This window comes from Alexandromys fortis, unplaced genomic scaffold, assembly GCF_014885135.2.
Source record: "Alexandromys fortis isolate MF-2015 unplaced genomic scaffold, M_Fortis_MF-2015_v1.1 scaffold_3, whole genome shotgun sequence".
Taxonomy (NCBI): domain Eukaryota; kingdom Metazoa; phylum Chordata; class Mammalia; order Rodentia; family Cricetidae; genus Alexandromys; species Alexandromys fortis.
This window is the reverse complement of record NW_026067909.1, coordinates 14024144-14048903: the sequence shown is the minus strand read 5'-3', so window position 1 is coordinate 14048903 and position 24760 is coordinate 14024144. Positions and strand designations below refer to the sequence as shown.

The 24760-nt window shown below is 42.6% G+C and overlaps 1 protein-coding gene and 1 non-coding gene across 4 annotated transcripts in view; both read right to left on the bottom strand.

Annotated features, from left to right (window-relative positions):
- Positions 1–24760, bottom strand: part of Chka (choline kinase alpha) — a 48467-nt gene that overhangs the window by 13350 nt on the left and 10357 nt on the right. Inside the window, exons 2-4 of one of the 3 annotated variants that reach the window (XM_050136540.1) lie at positions 18519–18630; positions 9566–9595; positions 8564–8617 (exon numbers count right to left, since the gene is read on the bottom strand). In XM_050136540.1, coding sequence (XP_049992497.1) covers positions 8564–8617; positions 9566–9595; positions 18519–18630 — 196 coding nt within the window. The remainder of the gene's footprint in view (positions 1–8563; positions 8618–9565; positions 9596–18518; positions 18631–24760) is intronic. The other 2 variants (XM_050136541.1, XM_050136542.1) reach the window with 2 other exon arrangements.
- On the bottom strand, positions 2678–2837 carry LOC126498967 (U1 spliceosomal RNA). The gene has a single exon (XR_007590943.1). It is a non-coding gene; the product is annotated as a U1 spliceosomal RNA (small nuclear RNA).

Here is a 24760-nt window from a genome sequence, read left to right as displayed (position 1 = left end):
CACTCTCAACCTGTGCAGGATCTAGCTCACAGCATTATATTATATAGTTGTTTAAAATTCAATTTAGGTCACTAGTTCCAAAAATACAATTTTCCCTTCTCATGTCAAACAATGCTTCCCAAAACAAGTCACTTTACAGTTCTAAACTGGGTTGAGGGTCACTTTTATTAAGTGTCTATTTATTTTACAATCTGTTTGAATCTCACTCTTGGCCTCTCAGAGACACCACCATCCATTCTGGTGAAGATGACTTGATTCTCCATTGAGAGCCTCGTGTGCTTGAATGCTCCAAAGGTCTCCTGCCTAGTCTGTGGGTTCCAGGTTTTGAGTTTCAATTCTTGTCTCTGCTAAATTCTCCATAAAGCTGCTATGCATTTTAGATGTATTTACTTTGTGTTTATCAGCTTCTCTGCATAAATATATGTGCACAATGTGCATGGCCTGCTACCTAAGGATGTCAGAGGCACTGGATCCCTTGGAAGTGGAGTTTGAGTGGTTGTGAGCCATCGAAGAGATACTAGGAATTGAACCTGGGTACTCTGCACAAGAAACAAATTATCGCCGGGCGATGGTGGCGCACGCCTTTAATCCCAGCACTCGGGAGGCAGAGGCAGGCGGATCTCTGTGAGTTCGAGACCAGCCTGGTCTACAGAGCTAGTTCCAGGACAGGCTCCAAAGCCACAGAGAAACCCTGTCTCGAAAAACCAAAAAAAAAAAAAAGAAACAAATTATCTTAACCACTGAGACATCTCTCCAGCCTTATCCCTCCTCCCATTTCCTATCTTTAGTCCTAATAACTTTTGGCTCTATAATAATTATGTTCAAAACCCATCCTTTTTTCCCAGGTCACAAATTCATTCCTCAGTCACTCCCAAAACAGCAAATTAGGGCATGTGACTGTCAATCTGTTAGAGTGACAGGGTGAAAGAGCCCTTGACACTCACAGGTAACACTACCCATTTATTGTCCTAGGCAGTAGCTCAGATCCCATTAAAATTTCTAAAACTTTATTGTCTATGCACAGACACATGTCATGGAGCTGGTTCTCTCCCACTACCTTATGGGAGCCAGACCTGTGTGCCAGTGCCTCTACTCACTGAGGATCTCACTTGACCCCAACATCACACTAATAGATGTCCCCTTCTTCCCAGCTTTCAGGTGATTTTGATTATCCTTTGTTAGGAAATGTCCAGTGGGGGAATGATCCCAAAGAAACATGCTTATGGCATTCACATTACAAAACTCAGGAGGGCTGGAGATTTAATTCCGTGGTGGAGCACTTGCCTACCAAGTACAAGGTCCTAGGTTCACTCAACTCCAAAGGTTTAAAAAAAAAAAAAAAAAAGACAAAAATTGACCTCAGAAATTGAGGACAAGCTCATTAGGCATGGTAGAATGCTATAGCTAATAAGACAAAAGAAAAAAGGGCTGCTTCCAAGGGTGTGAAAGTACAAAAAATCATAAGGTCACTTCCCTGGTGTGCAGACAAATGCTTGTTTCTAATCCCCCACAATCAGAGTTTAACTATAATCTTATATAATCCCCATATTAGGCTAATCATACCTTTCAAGGTTCAATCTGTATTTACTAATTCCAAGTGTGTGTATCTGACAATATACGTATATTAAATCGATCAGACTAAGTTAAGGGATTAGGTATCACACGGATTTATCTTTTTTGATAACATCAAATACCTCTGTTTAGCAGATGAAATGTTTTCATCGTTCATCTGACCCTCTTAACACATTGGCTTAGGAGGCATAGTCACTGCAGCCCTGTCTGACCTGAAGCCCGATACTGCAGAGACTCTCAGGGGAGCTCAAGCGAAGGCCCTCAAGGTGTCCTCTGCTGTAGTCCTCTCCCCTGTGGGCTGGGCGCAGTCTCCTCGGCGCCTCTTACAGTGGAAACTGCAAAAGCAAGCAAAGCCTGACCATAACTGAACAAGAGGACCCTGGGGTCAGTTCTAGAGCAGGCAATCTACCAGGTATAGCTCCTTGTAGCAATATGCCATCTGTAGAACTCTCCCCAACACCTCCAGTTTCTAACTTCCAATCTAATCTTCTTTGTCTAAAAAATCCAGAATTTTGTTAGATTAAAATGTGTTTCTCAGCCTTTCACACTGCAGAGTGACTGAAATGATCACAAGGGTTGAACTGTGTAACACATATATCCAATCCTGCTTCTTCCTCAAATTTGAAGTGTTACTTTTATACTTTTTTCTTGAGAAAGTCTTATGTAGCACAGACTGATCTTGAACTGGTTACATCTAACCTGAACTTCTGATCTTCCTTCCTCTATTTCCTTCATCCTGGGATTAAAGTGTGAACCACCATGCCCCGTTTATGCAATGGGCTTGCAGACAGAATCCAGGGCTTTGTACACGCTGGACAAGCACTCTGCCTTTTAGTTGAGAGAGAGAAAAAATGAGAATATGTGAGCTTGCACGTGTGGCTGCCCACATACCACAATATGGAGATCAGAAGACAACTTCTAGCCTTGGTTTTCTCTTTTCATGAGGGCACCGAAGACTGAGCTTGGGTCACAGCTTAGTGGTAAGTTACCTTTAACCCTGAGCCATTTTGCCAGCCTTTCCTGTTTGGTTTATAAAACAAAATCTTTCCACGATAGTTCAGGCTACTCTTTTTCTTTTTAATTTAAAAAATTTTAATTTTCTTGCCCGGGGAGAGCGCGAATGCAGTCCCCCACTACCACAAATTATGCAGTTGAGTTCGCATTTAGGGAAATCACAGTGGTCAGTACATCCTGAGTGCAATGGATAAGCCTCGCCCTGGCAAAACCACCTCGTTATCATGGTATCTCCCCTGCCAGGTAAGTATTTTTTTTTTTTTAAGATTAATTTATTATGTATAGTGTTCTGCCTGTATGTGTGTCTGCAGGCCAGAAGAGGGCACCAGATCTCATTACAGATGGTTGTGAACCACCATGTGGTTGCTGGGAATTGAATTCAGGATCAGGTTACTCTTTAAACTCCCAATCCTCCTGCATCAGCTTCCCCAGTGCTGGACTACAGGCAGCACCACAATACCTGGTCTCATAATTAGATTTAAAGTTCATTGAGTTCAGCACTGCTGATGTGTGTAACAGCACTGTTGCTAAGACCTGGATTAAAATTCTGTCTAGATTCCTGTGGAGGCCATCAGCCTAAACAAAGACATGGTGCCAAGACAGAGATATAAGCACTTCTAAGCCACCTATGTCTCCCTTGAAGAAAGTGAGCAGCAGGCAGAACCAGGGCTTGATCCACAGTCCACCCCTCCACGCCACTATCTGGGTCAGCCATAGGCTAGTGTTACTTTTTGGAGAAATCAATACCTTACCAATTTACTTTGTTTTTTTAGGGGAAAAAAAATCTTTCTTTCACTCATTCAAAACACAAAATGTGGCCAGGAAGTGGTTTTTAATCTCAGCACTCTGGAGGCAGTGGCAGGCGGATCTCTGAGAGTTCAAGGCCAGCCTTGTCTACAAAGTGGATGCCAGGATAGCCAGAACTGTTACACAGAGAAACCCTGTCTTGAAAAACCACATACAAAACAAACAACAACAAAAACAGAAAATATTTGGTACATATCTAGTGCTGAATATCAGGAAACCAAAGAATAAGCCCCACCAGGCCCCATCTGTACAAGACTCACATAGAGAAGAAATAGGAAATGACTAAAGTCAAGGCTATGATGGGACAGAAGGCTGGAAAGACGGGTTATGAAAGGGCAGGGATCTCCAAAGAGACAACACTGAACTGACCCAGGACCCAAAAGTGCAGGGTACAAATGAGCTATGACTGTCCTGATGGAGGAAGTCTGGAGCAGTGAAGGAAGGGTGAGGCAGGGTGGCTGCAGCTAGACTAGGGTGACCAGGACAGACAGGACCATGCTAAGCAACATGCACTGAAAGCTCACACACTGAGCAAACACCCACAGCAAAGGAAAAATCAGCCTGTTCCTAAGAACTCCCACACTGGCCTTGTGGTGAGTAGCAACACTGTAAAAAGCTGCTAATGATACAAGGCTGTTGCACAGCAGCTGTGCTTACCTACAAAAGACCTGCACAGGACCCAAGCCACTCAACATTCCAGCACAGGGGGAGGGACTTACAAGACCACTCTCAGCTGAGGGGTTGTTAGTAGCTATGGCAGTTAATGGTTCCTGGGGAAAGGGAGAGTCAGTTTTCTCCAAGTATGCAGCCCTGCCTGGTTGCCCATACTCTAATGGATGGCCCACATCCAAGTAACTGCAGGCAGTACTAAGTGGACTCAAGAGGGGACAAGAAGGTGGGAAGAGGACATGGGTGGGATCTGGAGGACTGGAAGGGGAGTAAGGGATTAACATGATTAAGATACATTATATAGGGAATGGAGAAATGGCTCTGAGGTTAAGAGCACTTGTTGCTTTTGTAGAAGACCTTGTTTTGATTCCCAACACCCACATGATGGCTCACAATCATCTTTAACTCTAGTTCCAGGACATTCAACACCTTCTTTTGACCTCTGAGAGCAACAAGTACACACATGGGGCACATGCACTTACATATGCAAGCAAATCACCCACAGACATAAATTTAAAAACTTTTTAAAGATACATCATATACAATGATGAAATTATAAAGGAATAAAAATATTTTTTTATTTTTTTAAAAGATTTATTTATTATGTATACAACATTCTGCCTCCATGTATGCCAGAAGAGGGCACCAGATCTTATTACAGATGGTTGTGAGCCACCATGTGGTTGCTGGGAATTGAACTCAGGACCTCTGGAAGGGCAGTCTTAACCACTGAGCCATCTCTCCATTAGCATTTACAGGAGGCAGAGGCAGGCTGATCTCTATAAGTTAGAGGTCAGCCTGATCAACAGAGGGAGTTCCAGGACAGCCAGAGCTGTTGATACAGCGAAACTCAGTCTCAAAAAAAAAAACTACTCCCCCCAATAGCATTTACCCAGCAACACACATAAACATTATACCCATCAATACTCATTCTCACAACTGTACAATGTTCATATATATATACACACACACACACACATATATATATATATATATATACACACACACACACACATTTCATCTTATTTAAAAAGCAAGCAAGCTGGATACAACATACACACCCTAGTCCTCTCTAGACTAAGAGTCTAAACAACATATCAAAACTTTGTCTTCTAAAAAGTCCAAAGAACCAAAAGCTCTAACATTTCACATTACCTACCACTTGCAGACAACTGATTCAAATCTGGGCAGTGGAAGGAAAAAAATGGAAAAGAGGAGGCTGGCTTTGTGGAAGAAGAAGCTACAGATGCTCCTGAGGGTCAAACAGGAGGAAAGCAAATGGCCGGGGAATTCACAATGTAGCTGCTGCTGCTGCTGGAAACAAGAGCTTCAGGGAAATGACGGGGACAAGTATTAGATAGGAAAGGGTGAACAGAAAAGAGACCGGGGGGTGGGGGGTGGGGTGGGAACAAATTTAGACTTTTCATTATATCTATAAAGTTTCACTTCTGCAGTGGAGAACCTGCCCAGTAAATCGCTTGCCATGCATGCATGAAACTCTGTGTTGGTCCCCAGAACTCATATGAAAACACTGAGGATGGTGGTACACACTTGTATCACAACATCAGGCAAGCATTCTACTACTAGGCTGTAGCCCCAGCTTGCTTCTTTCTTTAAAATTTTATTTACTTATTAATATGTAGGTATTGTGTCTCTGTGTAGGCCTGTGCATATGTATGCCCACTGACTGCAGAGGCCAGTAAAGGGTGTCAGATCCTCTGGAACTGGAGTTACAGCTGGTTGTGAGCTACCATGTGGGGGATGGGATCCAAACTTAGGCCCTCCGTAGAGCAGTCCGTGATCTTGATCTCCGAAGCCCATCTTCTAGCCTCCTGCTTTTCATCTTTTACTGTGAAGCAGGATCTCACTAAATTGCCCACGCTGGCCCTGAACTCTCTCTGTAGGTCAACTTGTTATTCTCCTGCCTCGGCCTTCCAAGTAGCTGAGACTGTAGATCCATCTTCTGTTTGACTGAAATGGGTCTATGTGCGCCTGACCTTGAGCTCATGCTCTCCTGCTTGAGCCCTCAGGTGCTAGTGTTGCCGTCAGATGCCGTTGCCTCCTCCTAGAGACAGGAAGGTCCCCAGTTCAAACTTAAGCACAAACAAACAGATATGGGAAGTTTTAGGATTTTTAGATGAGATCTCACTACACAGCCCAAGTTGCCAAACTCCTAGTAGCTTCAGCCTTCAAGTACTGAAATTACAAAAAACAAATGTTTCAAAACAAACAAAAACCCTTGTCAATCTTAAGACTTATGAAAGACTAAAATAAAAAATTCATTTTTAAAAGAAAAGGAATGGGGCAGAGACTGCACTGAGGGGAGGACATCTGCAAGAGCACCTGGCTCCCGGGAGAAGGAGTGGAGGATGGTGACAGTAGGCTGAAAGAAGAAAGAGTGGACGTACTGAATGCAAGGGAAAGACTGCCTCCACAGGGCAGCCAGTGGGAAAAGGCACAAAAGAACAGGGCTTGGCGTACAAGGTGTCAGACAAGAGATAAGCAGCTGAAGAGCGAGCTTCAGACTGCATACCTAGGGTGGGGACAGGAAAGCTGCAAGAGAAAACAGACCTTAGAATCCAGAGGTAAACCTAAGGGTGAAGCTCGGCAGGCTGCCAGACAGCAAGCACTGGTGAGGTGGAGTACCAGCTTTCCCAACTGTGTGATTCTCCAGAGCTCAACAGCTCAGGGGTTGTGGGCGCAGTACAGTGGTTGGGTTCAGCATGGCAGTTGTTAAAGGTAAGCACAGAAGAGACAAGTGAAGAAGAACTGAGGCTCTATGGAGGAGAAGGCCTTAGAAGCATAGTTGGGTCATCAGAAGGAGGGCTGATGGAAGAAGATAGCAATTTCTGGACTACGGATCTCCAAGAAGTCAAAGTAAGCTGGGAGGTTAGCAGAGGTGGACTGCTGAAGTCCTGCATGACAAAGAGGAGCCTGCCAGCTTCTGGAGACAGTCAGGGCACACATACTGGAGAAGACAGCAGAAGGAAAGACTGAAAAAGTTCAAGAGGGATGCAGTGGAGAACAGAGTATCTAGGCCACAGAATGACGAAAGGCGAAGGAGTGGACTTCAACAGGTTGTTGTAGAACCTTGACATAATGAAGGCAAGAAGCAGACAGACCAGAGACCAGGGTGAAGGGAAGGGGAACAGCATGTGAGCTTTAGACAGCTGGGGTTTCTATTAGCAAATGTTTGGATGCAAGATGAAAGAAGCAGGGAGAGCAGCCCCAACTGTGAGTGGCGATAGAAAACCTCCTCCTCTTCCTCTACAGAGGGAGTGAGGGAGGTCCTGAGGGACCTGGAGCAATTATCAGAAGAGGACAATTATTTTTGCTTTATGTATACATGTGTTTCTATGTATGCATGCACATGTGGAGGTCAGAGGACAATTTATAGAAGTTGGTTCTCTCCTTTTACCATGTAGGTTCTGGGGATAGAACTATCAAAGAGGACTAGAAATTAACTCTTCCATACTATGTGCACACCAACCCCAAAAATCACAGGTAAAGTCAGATTGTCCGTGGATCAGGTCCTGAGACGCAAGGGGAGGGAGAGCTGTGATTCTCTCTGAGGATGGCATCTGAAACCTAAGGGAGGATTGAACAAAAACGTGATGCCAGCGGGCAAAGCAGTGTACTGCTGGGATGGGGGTGGGGGACTCTACTACTGGGCTGCTACTGCAGCTGCAGTATAACAGGGAAGTAAGCCGGGTGGTAGGTGGTACACACTTTTAAATCCTGCACTTGGGAGGCAAAGACAGGCAGATCTCTGTGAGCTCGAGGTCTATGGAGCGAGTTCCAGGACAGGCTCCAAAGTGACAGAGAAACCCTATCTCGAAAAAACAAAACAAAATGAAAAAAAAAAAAAAAACCACGCAAAGCAGGAAGCACCATGTCCCTGTTCAGAAGTTCCCAGGGGTGGCCAGCTAGCTATGTCACACTGACCATATTATACACACAAGCACCCCTTCCCTATCGGCCTAAACACAAGAGAATACTCATAAGATGCCCATTCTCCACACCTGGAGTCTCAAAGTTCCCTTGAATGCACATTTTTCAGTGTTATCTATTTAAGAATCTGGGAAGAAGCCTTTTCAACCTGGCTACCATACCCAGGACAAGCACTGCCACTTCCTCAAGGGGAGAGTGCCAGTGTCTGGGCAGTGACCTGCTTCCTAATGATGGTGTGGAAACAGCCGAAAGTAGAGACGCTGCCAGAGAAGGTAGGTGCCTCCACATCAGAGCATCAGAGACTATTTCCTAAGCCTGCATCACTCAGCATCTCTAACACTACTTAGAAACTGCCACCACAGACAATTTGACTCTGTACCCTCAGGAGCTTGGAAGCCCCTTGTGACTCAGCCTCAGTGAGCTGGCTCCAACTGGCCCAGAGCCTTTCTTTTGAGAAAGAGATCAGGCCTGTCAAACCACAAACAATTTGGTGAGGCTGGACACCACCAGTTTACAGCTCATGCAGATGAGAATGGACTCAATTACTTACTTGAAATTCATTTTCATTCTGAGCTTGTTCGGATCCCTCTTTATTACAGGACCTCTATGAATGAGAAAAAGCAAACACTTCTGGTGAGATGGAGCACACTGAGCAGACACTAACTTTGCAACCACAGAACGGGTGTTCACAAACAGCTCAGCTCTTTAACAAGGACTTTTTGGCCACCCAGGTGAGCGGCGTAATCTAAAGGCACCAGCAATCTCCAGCACTTGTGCCAACACCTTCAAAGTGCTTCACCTTTTTACAAGGAAAGGGACACGCTGCTGGGGACTGTCCCATGTACCTTTCACAATCTCACAGTTGGAGGGAAGTCACTAGAGAGTGTCCTCTTCTAATCGGGCCTTCTAAAGCTCTGCCTGAATTAGCTATGTGGTTCTCTCAGGGGAACCTGGAAAACAGGAATGAATGTCCACACACCCGTGGAGGGCTGCAGGCAGCAGAGCATGTGGACAGGGAGGAAAGCACTAAGCAGGCGGTAAAGTTAGTGTGAGCTCTGCACACCTGCCACTTGCTCAGACTCGCCCTTCACTCCACCAGTCCAAGTTTAGGCTCAGCTGTTCCGCTAGCGAACAGAGGACTCATTTAACAAAGCTCTAGGACTGCCTGGTAACTGGGACGTTAGGAGCTACTCTCACAGCACTTTCCTCCTCAGGAAATTGAGAATTACCGGCAACAACTTTCTAACAATAACAAAATACTGGACCACTGGCTGGCAAAGAGCTTGGGCTACTTCTTACAGGTCACACATTTCCAAGCCACCCCCACCCCAAGCACTTTAAAACCAAAACACTGTCTTTTAGTAAGGGTTAGGAAAAAAATAAAATCAGAAATTTAAGGGTTGTGTCAAATTGTACACTCAGCTGCCTTCAAAACTGTTATGTTACAATTATATCAGGTTTACTTCAGCCAAACTCAAAAGGAATCCTGTAAAGGAAACCTCTGTAAAAGAATTATGCTAACAGATTCTTGAACATCCCATAAAAAACATACCTTGCCATTCCACAGCTTTATCAAAAACACCTGTACCAAGGGTGGAAAGTGTGGACAGGAAAAAAAGATGCCACGTTAAGCAACACTGGCTACTCTAGCAGCATTCAAAACACCCTGTGATTTAAAGTAACCGTTCTCACCATCATATACCAAATAACATTCCAGATATCGGAATAAAAAAGTACATCTCTTACTTCTTTATAAAAGCAGAAAAAGTAAACATCCATGTTCATAAAGTTATCTGCAAAAGGTTCCTAATCGCTTGTATTTACACATATGTAATAGTAAACATATCATGCGAGTGAGTACATTTGAAACAGGGCAGTCAGTACAAACGGTGTGCTATTTTCATTTGTGTAATCTGCATTTCTCTGATGAAAATCTAGATGTTACAAGTTAAATCCCGTTACAATGAAAGACACAAAAACAAAAATATAACAATAACCCCTAGCTCTTTGCTGATCGTGTGTCAACCAGAGGACAGAGTGACTATGGATTGGAAAACTTTACTGCTCCTCATACCCAGAGCACTGTGGCACTGGCATCTCTGCTTGACTCTTACACAGCAGTCTATCTCAAGGAATCTAGGGGTTCCTAGTGAATGCAGGGCTCCACTCTTTATTGTCAGTGTTCCCCCAAAGCACAAAGAAAATCCTGATGATTCTTGCTGTGGTTGGTGTGAGCAAGCAAGCACTGTGCTGTGCTGCACACAGCAAACATGCTCAGTGCCTTACCTGGTGCCCGAGAGCTGGCTAGTTGTCCGTGCCCTGGAATGGGGAACTGGCCGTTTGTGAACCAGGAGACCAGATGGGGGCTAAATGTCTCTTTAACATGAGCTTTTTTTCCTTCAAGGAAAGATATGAATAAAACAAGTTCCTTGGTCTGACAGTTATATACCAATACTCTTCGAAAAGTAGGGACAAATAAGGAATCTATACAGCCTATAAAATTTGCTGTAACGGGATTTGACCTGTACAAAACCCTAAATGACTATGGTTATTCCTATGCTGTTACTGCTCTAACTGTATCTTAGGGAGACAGTTAACACGTTGTTAGCTAACAGAAGTCCTTTCCCTGTCTAATGGTGCTCTCTCCAAAACAAGTCACTTTACCTGAAAATACAAACTAGCTTAGTCCCAGGACCACTCTTTTAGTATATTGTTACAAGAAGTGGACATAAATTCCATGCTACTTTTCCCACACTCACCCAACCCCACCCCGTTCCAAATGAACGTATGATTTAATTTAACATAAGAGCACCATCGCAAAGGCAAGATGGACTTCTGCAGTCCCATGTTCTGTTTCCTCAGTACAGAATGAGCTAACCCAGGAGAAGGGAGAGGAAATCTCAAAGCAGAAAGACAGATGGCCATAAATCATGACTACTAAAGGCAGATGCCTCTTATGGTGTATCGGGCAGACCTATTCTGTGTGAGAGTCCCAAAGACTCTGTCCAGAAGATATAAAGTAAATTAGGACTTGGAATCTGTAATAATTTACATTAGTGGCACATTTTATTTAAGGCAAGGATTAAAATACACTATATAAACATTTAGCACAACTTTACATTTTCCTCTAACTAACTTGAAAGTTGAAATTATCTTTCAAGTTACAAAACTTAAATTTTAACATTACTCATTTTATTAACTGTATGTGTTGGCGGTCAAAAAAACATCTTTGGAAGCTGGCTCTCTCATTCCACTGTGGGATCCAGAGACGTAACACTGCCAGGTTAGTATGGCAAATGTGTATTTATATTCATTGAGCCTCCTGCTGGACCTATTTAATGTTTACTTATTTGTGTTTTAAAGAGGTTTTATTATTCTCTTTTTATTTTTTTATTTTTTTGAGACAGGGTTTCTCTGTGTAGTTTTGATGCCTTTTCTGGAACTAGTTCTTGTAGACCAGGCTGGCTTTGAACTTACGAAGATCCTCCTGCCTCTGCCTCTCAAGTGCTGGGATTAATGCATGCACCACCACTGTCCGGCAAGGTTTTATTATTCTGTTTTTAATTATGTGTATTCATGGGTATTTGAGTGTGTATTTGAATATGTGTGTGCAATGCCTGTTGAGGACAGGTGTTGGATGCCCTGGAACTGGAGTTACATTTGACTGTGATCTGGGTGCTAGGAACTAAGCCTGGGGTCCTCTGTAAGTACAATAAGTGCTCTTAACCACTGAGCCATCTCTCTTTCCCTGCAATGATTATTTTTATTGGTCTTGTTTAAATTTAAAATATAAATTCTGCCAGCTAAAGTGAGAGCATAGAGGACTTCCATTTTCACTTCGTGTCTACTTAGAAGCTATGTGAAGGTAAGCACCACACTTAGAACCAGGTTTCAAATGCTGCCTTTATCAGATGCAAATCGCACTTAAGGCTTTATGGTTTTGGTTGCTTTTATTTTCAGTTTTTTTTTCTTTTTCCCCAGAGCAAATATTAATAAACACTTACAAAGAACTCTGGAGAGCAAGAGGGTTTTCAGGGAGAAACATCTTTGATTTTGTATCTTAAGTGGGTTCCTTGTTTTTTCCCAAGGCTGGCAAATTCTCTTCCAGTGAACTAATCCTTAGTTTGGTTTTATATTTTAAATCAGACTGTGAAAGTAGTAAATATTTCTGCTACAGAATATTGATCTTCAGAACATTCTATCCTAGGGACTTAATAAGAAATGGAAAAGTGTGAAGTAGTTCATGCCTTTAATCTCAGCACTCAAGTGGCTCTGAGTTCAAGGCAGATTGATCTACAAAGTGAGTTCCAGGTCGGCCAGGGCCTGTGCACCTTAGCTGTTGCTAAATATACAAAAAGGAGCAGGAACAGGTGATGTTGGAGCATTTGAAAAAGTTTGCTACTGTTTAACTTTAGCTACATATTCGGGCTAGAGCTCCGTGGAAGAACCTCATATAGAACAGGCCTCAATCTCTAGCACTCACATGCATACACGGTATTCCCTACCAGAGCAAGTTTCTATCTCTAAGCTCACTGAAACTATCACATAAAACAAACTGACTTTAATAGACTTTATTTTGGGCATTTCTTAATAAAAGATTCCTCAAATAATTAATCAGGGAAATGGATTTAACTAAACTCTAATAACAAGAGTTTATCTGGGGGGCTGGAGAGATGGCTCAGTGGTTAAGAGCATTGCCTGCTCTTCCAAAGGTCCTGAGTTCAATTCCCAGCAACCACATGGTGGCTCACAACCATCTAAAAATGAGATCTGGTTCCCTCTTCTGGCCTGCAGACATACACACAGAATATTGTATATATAATAGAGTTTATCTGTGAGTTGAAACAGAGTAGCACGTCGGTGTGCCAAGTCTGGGTTTGTAGATAAAAATCAATTAGTGAAGCTGGGCGGTGGTGGCACACACCTTTAATCCCAGCACTCGGGAGACAGAAGCAGGCAGATCTCTGTGAGTTTGAGGCCAGTCTGGTCTACAAGAGCTAATTCCAGGACAGGCTCCAAAGCTACAGAGAAATCCTGTCTCGAAAAACCAAAAGTAAATAAATAAATTGGTGAGATGCATGGAGAAGGTGGTGTGAAGTGACAGGTAACTGTTTACAATGTCCTCTTTTTAAAATTATGCGTTGGTATTAACGTGTGTGCAGGTGCTCACAGAGGCAAAGGGCTAGATCCCTTCGCAACTGGAGTTACAGGCAGGTGTGAGCAGCCACCCTTGCCTTTTATTTTTCTTCTTGTTTTTTTTTTTTTTTTTTTGGTTTTTGGTTTATTGAGACAGGGTGTCCTGAAACTCACTCTATAGACCAGGCTGGCCTTAACGTCACAGAGATCCACCTATTTCTACCTCCTGAGTGCTGGGATTAAAGGTGTATGCCACCACTGCCCAACCACCATTACCTCTTTTTAAACAAGTCTTTCTATTAATTAATTAATTTATTATGTATGCAGTATTCAATCTGACTGTATGCTTGCTGGCCAGAAGAAGGCACCAGATCTCATTAAAGTTGGTTGTGAGCCACCATGTGGGTGCTGGGAATTGAACTCAGGACCTCTGGAAGAGTAGTCAGTGCTCCTAACCTCTGAGCTATCTCTCCAGCCCCCACAAGTCTTTCTTTAAAATATAAACTGCATGCAGCCTTTTAAATGGCCTGGAACCTATGGAGGCTTAAGAATAACCTACCAAACTAAAAAACTAACGGTCTGGAACCAACACCAGCGCAGAACCTGAGCATCTCTTGGTGTATGGTCTACTAAAATCCTAAGAGAGAGGGGATGGTCTCTCTGAAGCCTTTATAGTAGCTTAGGTTTCATTACTGTGCAGCCTAGGCCTGGCTTGGAAGACTTGAGGTCTCCACCCCAGTTAGCCAACCACACTCAATTCTTGGTGACATACCTTTTTTATTGTTATTGTTTGTTCTTTCAGTTGTTTTTGAGAGAGGATCTTACTATATTACTATAGTTCAGGCTAGCCTAGAACTCAGTGATCTGCCTGACTCTTACTGTTGAATGCTGAGATTGAAAGCCTTGCACCATCATGTCTGGCAAGAGACACCTTAACATGGAAGGCAAAACCTGTTGTGATCCCTCGTCACCATAATTCTGCTCAGTCCCTGCTACTATTAATGCTATTGCTCCATCTTAGGTAAGTCAAGAAAAAACAAAAATCAAAAAACACAAGAGTGCTGTGTGGAGGGCCCTCACAAAGCCATGTGACTCAGCTAACCTGATAACTGATCTAAGGCTTCTTACATTTTCAAGGGTTTGCAAGCAACTTTTTCCCCAGGAGTCTCCCTTCTCCAGTCTGGCATACTTCCAGGTTGGGTCAACACTGCTAGACTTCATACAGGAACTGACATGGTGAGGTGAGGGGCTGACGGTGAAGAAGAGTGACCCCGCTCCCAATAGATAGATGTGCACAGTGTGCTGCAGCTAAAGGAAGAACCTGAGTACTTCAACTGCATCCTCAGGTTGAAGCCATGAATTCTGAATATTAATAAATGTCATTTTCTACTGAGGAAACAGAAGATAAGGGTCTGGTTTGCCTTGAACAAAAAAAGCAAAAAGAAAAGGTGATATTTCAACATATAACATCCTAAATCTTAAATCACTACCTCTTTAAGCACAGCACAAACTGTAGCTGGTGCTACTTAACAAGCATTACAATTTTCTTTTTAAAAAGCATTTGTTGAATCCAAAAATTAAAGAAAGAAACGAAAGCTGTAGAGAATGCTCCAACTTCAGAGATCTCATACTATACCGTGAATCGTGTCTGTCACCTGGAAACCAGAGTGCTCCAGGCACGATCGCATGGACAAGCCTGCAGCAGAGAACACATGCACACAGCTAAAGTGGTACATTACCCCCCACACCCTTCACTCCCCCAACATATTCCTTCCCAGAGAGTGCTGGGCTGTGGTCAAGTCATCATTCCAGAGATCAGATCTGCATTGCTTTGTGCTATAATCCCAAACATTTCCAACCAGCAAGGCAAAACACTTTTTGAATAGACCAAAATTAGACACGTCAGTTGTGGTTTACTCAGTTACCAAAAGGCACCAAAGCAGGTATTGAAAGACAATAGGTAGTGATTTGGCAACTATATCTGGAGAGCATTAACTAAGAAATGCTAGTCAGGCCAAATGGGTGCCCATAATAGGACTGTTTCACTTCTGCCTCAGAAACAGGTATAATTACACTGTTCTCACAGCACAGGGGATCTTTGTAAAGCAAAGTTATCCACACAACTTGAACTCATAATGACATTAATGTACTAAGGAAAAGACAGTAGTTCCCAGGCCTCAATGCCAGGGCCTGGCTCTCCACCAGGCGCCTCAGTGCTTAATTCACTGCACAATGTATGACCTCAATTCTTCTGAGAAATATTCAAAAGACAAAAATGATTTCTCAATAGCCAATAGTTCCATACTGCTTATCTATCTACAAGCTATTCTTTATTTTACTACAGTTTAATTTTTAAACTGTACTTAAGAGAAAATAAGAAGACATTTTGTTTTCTTCTGAATTCAAAAGGGACAGTGTACCAAATTTAATCTTTGCATCACTGATAAATATCTGCGTTGTGCCTTGATACCTTTAATTATATTATAGTTAGTATTCAACAAGCAGTAATATTAGCCTTCTGTTATTCAAAAAACAAACTCAAACGTTTTTGCAGACAGTACTCGAAGGAGCTCTTTGATGTGTCATAGATACTCATGCCTAGGCTTTCCACAGTGGGGAGGCCAGTCTCTCCACTCGGAGGATCTGGCCTAATAGTTACTGTTCCGACACAGGGCTGATGAGGCACTCCTCTGAGCCAACTAACAACTTACACCACATGGACAACACACACTGACATTTGTGTCTTCCACAATTTATGATAAATAAACCGTTTGTTAATCAGCTAAACTTGCTTCCTTGCTAAAGGATGCTGCAGAGTTCATGTTTCTTCCCATTTATCAGAATGGAAAAACCCCAAGTTACACAGAGCTGGCTTAGGAGGTATAAACTAGCTTCTAAGTATATTGCCATCCAAAGTGGAAAAGGCTGACCTATTTATTTTTTTTTTCAAATTTTATACTAAACTACTTTAGTTCACAGCAATTTTATATTTGAGCTTTGTTTTCATCACCTGTTCAACTAATAAAAACAGCCCTTTATTTAAATAAAAGCTACCCATATTGAAAGAGCTCAGGTCACCAGGTTTGGCAGCAGGCACATTTATCTTGCTAGCCCACAGTTTGCTATTTATTTTTGAGTTTCCTAACATGTTTTTCTCAAAAATAAACTGAGGCATAGAATTCTGATTGAAAAAAAAAACTATTTCTAGACACTTGCATTAATTACCTTAAGACTTCCAGACTGCTACAGTTCCAAGAGGACAGCCGACTAAGAACAGTGAAGACTTAGTAGAAAGTCACTCATTCGGTACCCAGCATATTCTAGAATTCAGCTATCCAACTACATAGGACAGCATCAATCTGAAGTGCCTGACACTCACATGCCCTTGGGTGGTGACATCACACTAGACAAGCTGTTGAGCACAGCTGCTGAGCATTACAGAGTTCCTGTCACTGCAGCAGGGCTGGGCATGGCAGCTCTAGCCTGGAATCCCAGCATTTAGGAGGCCAAGATAACAGCATTGTTGTGAGTTTGAGACCTGCCTGCTTGGGCTACAATGTGGAAATTCTGTCTCAAAAAAGAAAATGAAAGTTCTAGTGTAACACATGGGAGAACATACTGTGAGCATTTAAAATGCTTCTACTGGGGCTGGAGAGATGGCTCAGTGGTCAAGGAAACTAGCTGCTCTTCCAGAGGACATGGATTTAACTCCTAGCACCCACATGGCAGTTCACAACATGCCTGTAACTCCAGTTTCAAGGGATCCATCACCCTCTTAGGTCTCCCTCCCTAGACACTAGGCACATATAGAGTACACACACATGCAGGCAATATGCCTATACACATAAAATAGCTTTTGTTTGCTTTGGAAAAGCTTTATTTAAAAAAAAAAAAAAGAAAGAAAATGCTTCTACTTAAGCTGTGTGTAGAAATAGTGATTCAATAATTAAACTAGATGTAACACAACTGAATTCAGCTGCTATTTATTAAAGTATTCAAAAAGAACTGCGGAAATAGAAAATGCTAACAAAGATCAAGAACGGAACATCAGCTTGTGATACTCAAAGGAGAAAAAGACTGATTCATTAAATGTGGCTAAAGGACACCAATCATTTCAAAAACTATGCTTTAAAATGGTAGTCTGGAGTGCACGCCTTTAATCCCAGCACTTGGGAGACAGAGGCAGGTGGAACTCTGTGAGTTCCAGGACAACCTGAGCTACACAGAGAAACCCCATATTGAAAAACAAAAATAATAATAATAAAAAATAGTAAGAAAAAAATAAAAGGTAGTTTGGGGTTATAGAAAAAAACACAGTGGTTGAGAGCACTGGTGATCTTGTAAAGGATCAGAGTTCGATTCCCAGCACCTACATGGCAGCTCACAAAACTCCAGACCCAGGAGATCTGATGCCCTCTTCTGGCCTCCAAGGGAAACAGGCACATAGATGGTACAGACACAAATGCATGCAGAGCACTGATACACATAAAATAGATTAAAACAAAACAAAACTTCAGTTTGGCAGCAGGACTAAGGGTAGAGGCTTGTAATCACAGTACTCAGGAGGCAGAAACAGGAGGATCTAAAGTCTAAGGCCAGTCTGACTAATATAGTGAGTTTCAGGCTATCATGGACTAGATAGAGTAAAACCCTGCCTAAAACAAACAAACAAACAAAAACCCCACGAAGATTATAAATCTAACAAATCCAAGCTTTAGCAACCTCTCAGAGAAGTGCTATGAAAGCCACCTGCATTGAGTTCACACCGTGTTAACTACAACACTCTCTAAAACTCCAAAACAATCCAAACAGCAGGTTAATAACTGGACATACCCACATTAAGAGGAGCTGCTTTTACAGAGGACCTGAGTTAAATTCCCAGCACCTACACAGTGGCTCACAACCATTTGAAACTACAGTCCTAGGGGATCTGACACTGTCTTCTGGCCTCCACAGGCATTGCATGCACATGGTACAAAGACACATGCAGGCGGGCAACACCCATATGCATAAAATACAGAAGTTTTAAAGAAAAATTACACATATTGAATAAAAATATTGCTCATTAATCTAAAATACTTTCCTCATGTTAGAATTAATCATCTAAGTCTGAGTTGAAAAGTTCAATATAGAAAGCACTATCAAAGCCAGGCCAACCTTACAACTCCCTAGAGTCCTAGTTTACTAGTTAATAATAGGTTAAAAATAACAAGAGACTGTAAATAATAAACCACATGTGCAACCCAATTAAAATAAAAGCAGTAAGCATCTTAGTACATGTGTACAGCATTTAGGATCTTTTTGCAGGCATCTTAGGAAAGAGTGAAATGTCAGTGGACCACCCCCTCCCAGGTGACCCCTGAACTCACCATCTTTAAAATCGCCCCATACAATCGCAAGAGCACTTTCCGAGGTTCATCACCAACACTGGCTATAGAGTCTGGCAAGGAGCACTGGAACAGCATGTTACTGAGACCGCCCCTGTGAGAGAAGACAGAAAGAAGGAAAACCTCAGCCACTCTTTCCGGTGAACACAGCAAGAACAACTGTGTTCATCTGAGTCTTGGTGTCAAATATCACTCAGGATATTTGAAAACACTGATGCTGAACTCCCATTTTCAAACAAATTCCACAAGTACCATTACAAACAGGCTAATCCTTAATCAGTCTGTTCTAGGTTGGGACCATTTAATAGCCTTTGTGTACCTTAAAAGTGATACGGACCAAGGAGGAAACACCTCAGCACTAAGAATGGGAATGTTGGACAGGCAGTGGTGGTGCACGCCTTTAATTTCAGCACTCTAGAGACAGAGGCAGGTGAATCTCTGAGTTCAAGGCCAGCCTGGTCTACAGAGCTAGTTCTAGGACAGGCTCCAAAGCTACACAGGCAAACGCTGCCTCGAAAACCAAAGAGAGAAAAAAGAAAAGAAAAAAAAAAGGATGGAAATGCCGCCGCCTCCTTACAAGTCAGGATTTTTTCCTAGCCTACTTTTTCCATTACATTGATCTGATATTTTTAATAGTGATCAAAATCTTGGGACAATTTTGTTGTTGTTCATTGGTAGGGAGGTTGCCACCTAGTACATGTGGCAATTAGAGGAAAACTTGACAAAACCCAGTTCTCTCCTATGATGTGGGTAGTCTCAGGGATTCCTCATGTCAGCAGACTTGAAGGTAAGTGACCTCGTCCACTGGGACAATCCTAAAACAATCCTAAAACTCCAGGGTTTTTCACTTGGTGTGTGATTCCAAGACCTATCCGTTTTATGCTAAGGTTAAGTATAAGTAACTCAACCATTTTTAACTAAGTCTTTAAAAACAAAACAAAACAAAGTCAATAACATAAACTTGTTTAGGGGCTTTCAGGAGATGGCAATAACCTATGCCCACATTCAGCTCTCATTGCCAAACCCAAAAGCAAATTACAGGGCCCTTTAAGCAGTAAACAGCCTTGGGGCAAATCAACTGCCTGGGCAGAGAAGACCAGAGACAGAGAGAGTTCTTAAATGAACAGATGGCACAAAACTCTGTACAATATGAACCACAGATAAGACAGACTTCAATTGTAGTGGACCTCTGTGAACCTTCAGATCCTAAAACCTATTCTGACTCCCATTTCAAGATCTAAGAAGCCCAAGCTGGCCTAGAACTGCCTCCAGATACACACCACCATACCCGGTTTGATTTTTCCCCCCTTTAATCAGGTAAGAACTTCTAAGTATTCTTATACAACTGTACTCAGTTTGGGTTTTTGTCTATTTTGGTTAAGTTTTTGAAGACAGGGTTTCATTTATGCCACGCTGGTCTCAAGCTCACTTCACTATGTAGACAAGGCTGGCTTTGAACTCCTGATACTCTTGGTAAAATAACTCCCATCTCCCAAAGCCCCTGGGATTATAGGCAGTGGCAGCACAACTGCCTGAAGAAGTTTTTCAGGAGGCTGCTCCCTCCTGTCAAAGGATGACAGTACGAGTACAGGCTGTCGCCAGTCTCATTTAAAACCTCAGAAAGAAGGCAGCAGGAAGGAGCAACAAGCAGCTTTCCTCTCCTAAACTAACCTCAGTAGTATCTTCCTCTGCAGGCTTTTCCACAATTCCCCCACCATGTGCAGTCACAGCCAAAAGGGGCTCCAGACTACCAAGCAACAGGACAAGCCCTCAATTTCCTTCCTGTCACATATTCTCCAAAGCTTAGTCAAATGAAAACAGATGAACTACTGTTCTAAACTGTGTGACTTGACTCCAAGTTTGTCTCCAGGCAGGCAGGCTAGCATGGCCAGAAACAAGCTCAACTCAGACATCCCTGGTCTGTTGTGCCACCTGCGGTCTTGGTTGTGCAACAGGCTGTAACGAATAAGCTGTCTGTTACAGTTTGATGACAGTCAAAATGAGTAAAACAGGGTCATTACACCAGTGGCCTAAGAACTATGGGAAACTAATGGGGGGGGGGGCAGAGAAGGAATGGACACACCAGTGACCAGTGATTCAAATTCCGTGCCTGGTAACAAGATTTACTACCAACAAAGGCTACAGAAATGACAGTTAAAATTTAACTGTCCTTTTCACCATCAAGTTGTCAAAACATCATCATCACAAGTAAAAAACCAGGTACTCTCTCTGAAGACTTCAAAGAGAGTCAAGGTTACAGATTTATCACCTTGTACAGCATTTTACAAACAACACAAATGAGTCGCAATTCAGCATAGTAAGCACAAGATATTCAAGCTAAAAACAAAAAAATGATACAACAAAAACACCAGTAAATAGCAGAGGCAGCTGATCTCAGTGAACTTCGAGCCAGCCAGGGACATAATGAAACATAAAGAAAAAATAGCCCAGTGGTGGTGGCACACGCCTTTAATCACAGTACTCAGGGAGGCAGAAGCAGAGGATCTCTGTGAGTTCCAGGACAGCCTGGTCTACAGAGCTACTTCTAGGACAGCTAAGACTACACCAAGAATCCGTATCTCAAAAAAAAAAANAAAAAAAAAAAAAAAAAAAAAAAAAAAAAAAAAAAAAAAAAAAAAAAAAAAAAAAAGTCACTCTTGGGCTAGATTTGTAGCTTGGGTGTTTTGTTTGTTGAAAGTTCCATCCCCAGGACCAGAAATAATTCAAAGAATTTGAAAATATGTATGCTAATGACTCAAGGACTGGAGTCATCTTTTTTTTTTGGTTTTTCGAGACAGGGTTTCTCTGTGGTTTTGGAGCCTGTCCTGGAATTAGCTCTTGTAGGCCAGGCTGGTCTCGAACTCACAGAGATCCACCTGCCTCTGCCTCTCCTAGTGCTGGGATTAAAGGCGTGCGCCACCACCGCCCGGTTATGCTTTTAATTCTTATAATCTTGCTTTTTCATATTTTCTTTTTAAAAATATAGGGCATGGTGGCACTGGCCTTTAACCCTACTGTTAGATCTCAAGTGGCACATTCTGTTCGGCTGGAATCTCCAGCTTGGCACCATTTCTCTCTCTCCAAACACCACCCTCTCAGAAAAACCTCCAGTAAGTCCAGCTCCGCATTCCTGGAGGTTATGACTGCTCCCTAACTGAAGCTGCCCCTCCCCAAGCTCCTAGCAAGTGTTATAATTGAGCACAAACCCACCCTGTGGCAGATGTGTCATCCCTCCACCAGAGGGTGAATAAATGCCCCGCTTTAAATTGGTCCTGGGATTTTTCTCCTGCTCGATCTCTAGAGGATGGAGGGTCACCTGGGAATGCTTTGCCCAAATAAACCTGGTCTTTCACTTTTTAATTCAGCTTGATATGGCTTACTGCATAGAAACCTATTATTGGGACACAGAAAACCTATTATCTTGATGCCAAAACCCAGGAGAAGCTGAGCCTTCTCTATTGGACAGACCTGGTTCCCTAGTCACAAGAGAGGTCACTCCTTTATCTCCCTCTCCACCAAACAGAATCTGACTTTTGACTTGCAGTAAGCCCTTTCCAAGCCACCACCTATAGAGGTCCTGGACCTCTTCTGGGTCAAAGACTCTTGGAGTTCCTGCCATTTCGTAGCCACCTGGGCAACCCTGATACATTTCCTTAACAAAGACCCATCTTTGTTCTGTGGGTCCTTTGTGGAAGAGATGCCCTACCCCAAAGACAACCCACACCCCATCTAAACCCAATCCTCAGTCACCCCTGGAGTATCTACTGCAAAATTTATCCAAATTGGGGCTGCCTCACACCATATGACAAACGGTTTGAGCAACCTCGTCCAGGGTTTTTGATCTCTGCACTCTGTCCCCTCCCTCTCCCTGTTCTCTGTCTGTTTGCCTGCCTCTTTCATGCCTCCACTTCCATATGGCCTTTCGCTCTTTTATTCTCCCCATTCCCCAATAAGCCTTTGCACTGACTCTGTTGTTGAATGGTGTATTCTCTTAATGGCATACCTTGGTATTAAGGTACACACTTTGCCTTTTTACTCAGTAGGCTCTCCTGGCATTTGGTCTGGCCATACTGCGAGTCTATCTACCCACAAGAGATCTGTTTTCTTTGTTTATTTCTGTCTTCTCTCCCACCCTAAACAGTGTAAATGTCCTATCCTTGCCTCTGCGTTTGTTACAACATGGGAGTCAGAGCCTGAGAGGTCAGCTGCTTCGTGCCCGGCACATACCTGGCCTGTTCTCCAATACAGTGTCTGCTATCTGGTCATCAATAAAGTATGTACAGATCATCTATCTGCGACTGAATCTAATTCCAAATTTTAGAATCCAATACTTCCTACATTAATTTCCACACGGACACACGTGTGCTTGTCCGACTCTTGCAGCCTCTTGCACCCATGGGACATCTCCTCTCCTGTTCTCTTCCCTCCCCCAGCAGCTTGGGAGATCTACAGCTTAATTCTAGGCCAATGTATTCCATGTGACTCTGTCTTTTTTGGCCTGCAGATCCACGTGGATAACCCTTACCTTCTGCTCCTTCCTGGCTTTCTCTCACTTGCAATCAGACTGCAGACCCACTATGCTATCCTGTTTTTACTCTCAATTTCCTCTTGGAACTTATAGGAATACACTTGCACAGTGTTCCACTCTGTCTCTCCCCCCCTCCCTCTCTTCCTCCATGGACTCAGATTTTATCTAACAGCATGTTCTCTGTTGAAGGCTGCTTGTTGGTTCCCGCTGCCTGGCGGCTTAGACCCGAAAATAATCACATTAAATCACTGCTTGGCCCATTAGCTCTAGCTTCTTATTTGCTAACTCTTACATCTTAATTTAACCCATTTCTATTCTGTGTATCTCCACATGGCAGTGGCTTATTGGGTAAAGTTCTGGCGTCTGTGTCCAACGGGACTACATGGCTACTCTCTGACTCCTCCTTCTCTCTCCCAGCATTCCATTTGGTTTTCCCTGCCTAGCTCTGTTCCCCTATAGCTCTGCTATAGGCCTAAAGAAGTTCCTTTATTAATCAATGATATTCACAGCATAGAGGGAAATCCCACATCACCTCCCCTTTTCTATTTAAATAAAAAGGAAGGTTTTAACTTTAACACTGCAAGATTGCATACAACAAAACAGGTATCAAGCAAGAATTAGTTACAATATTTCTATTTACCTTATCTTTTATCATCATAAATCAAAATCTATAACTATAAAATCTTCAACTCCATCAAAGACTCCAGAGGGATATAATTTTAGCCAAGTAAACAGGAAATACATTGTAAGCAACTTCCAAAACTCTAGAAATGACAGAGACATCTCAATGCCTGGATAGTCACCCAAAGTTCTTCTGTACATTGGGGCATCCATCCTCAGCTTACAAGCCCATAGTATCCGGCAGACTTTTCCATGAAGCAGGAAATTTCAAAGACAGTTCCACCTATATTGGCAGTTTGTCAGTCATCTTCTGTGTCCTGCAGAATGTCTGGCAGACTCTTTCATGAAGCAGGAAGCCCAAAGGATGTCTCACCTTTAGGTAATTCAGCAGTCATTTCTCTGTGGGTTCTGCATATCCAGTTCATCAAGCAGTCCAGGCAAGAGCAGTTTCTTGCCCAAATGGCAAACCAACTCCATAAGGAGCCTCTCCGATGCCTATCTTCCTCTTGAAGTAACTGGTGCTGCCAGGAGCAGACCTGTCTGTCATGAAAAGTCTTAAGCTCTTAAAACATTTTAAATGCTATATTCTGTAGTCTTTGAAAGGTTTGAAGAATGCCTATCCATCTGAAATACACCTCTGTACATCTAGAAAACCTAACTAACATTAAATTTTTAAATGAGCTGCACACACAATACCTTAATCAAGAGCAGAAACATACATATACACAGTATAACAAAACTGACCTTAAATTTGTATCAATAAACCAAGATCCATACCAATGCAAATCTCTATAGCATATCACCCTTTAAATGTAAAGAAACATTTATAGACAATATTTTGGAATATGGGCCTAGTTCTGTCCAAACTTCTTCCTGCTGTTTATTGGGCAAAGTAATTTTTTGAGGGGTGTTCAAGGCGACCTTTAAGGAGGGTCTTGGTCCATCAAATGATATTAGTCTAGAAGAAATCCATAGGTTCTCATCCTCTGTGGAAACAAAAGAACGGCTTTTCCAAAGCAACATATCCTTAGATCCAAATTCTGAAGTCAAGATACTTTTAATATATATATTAGAT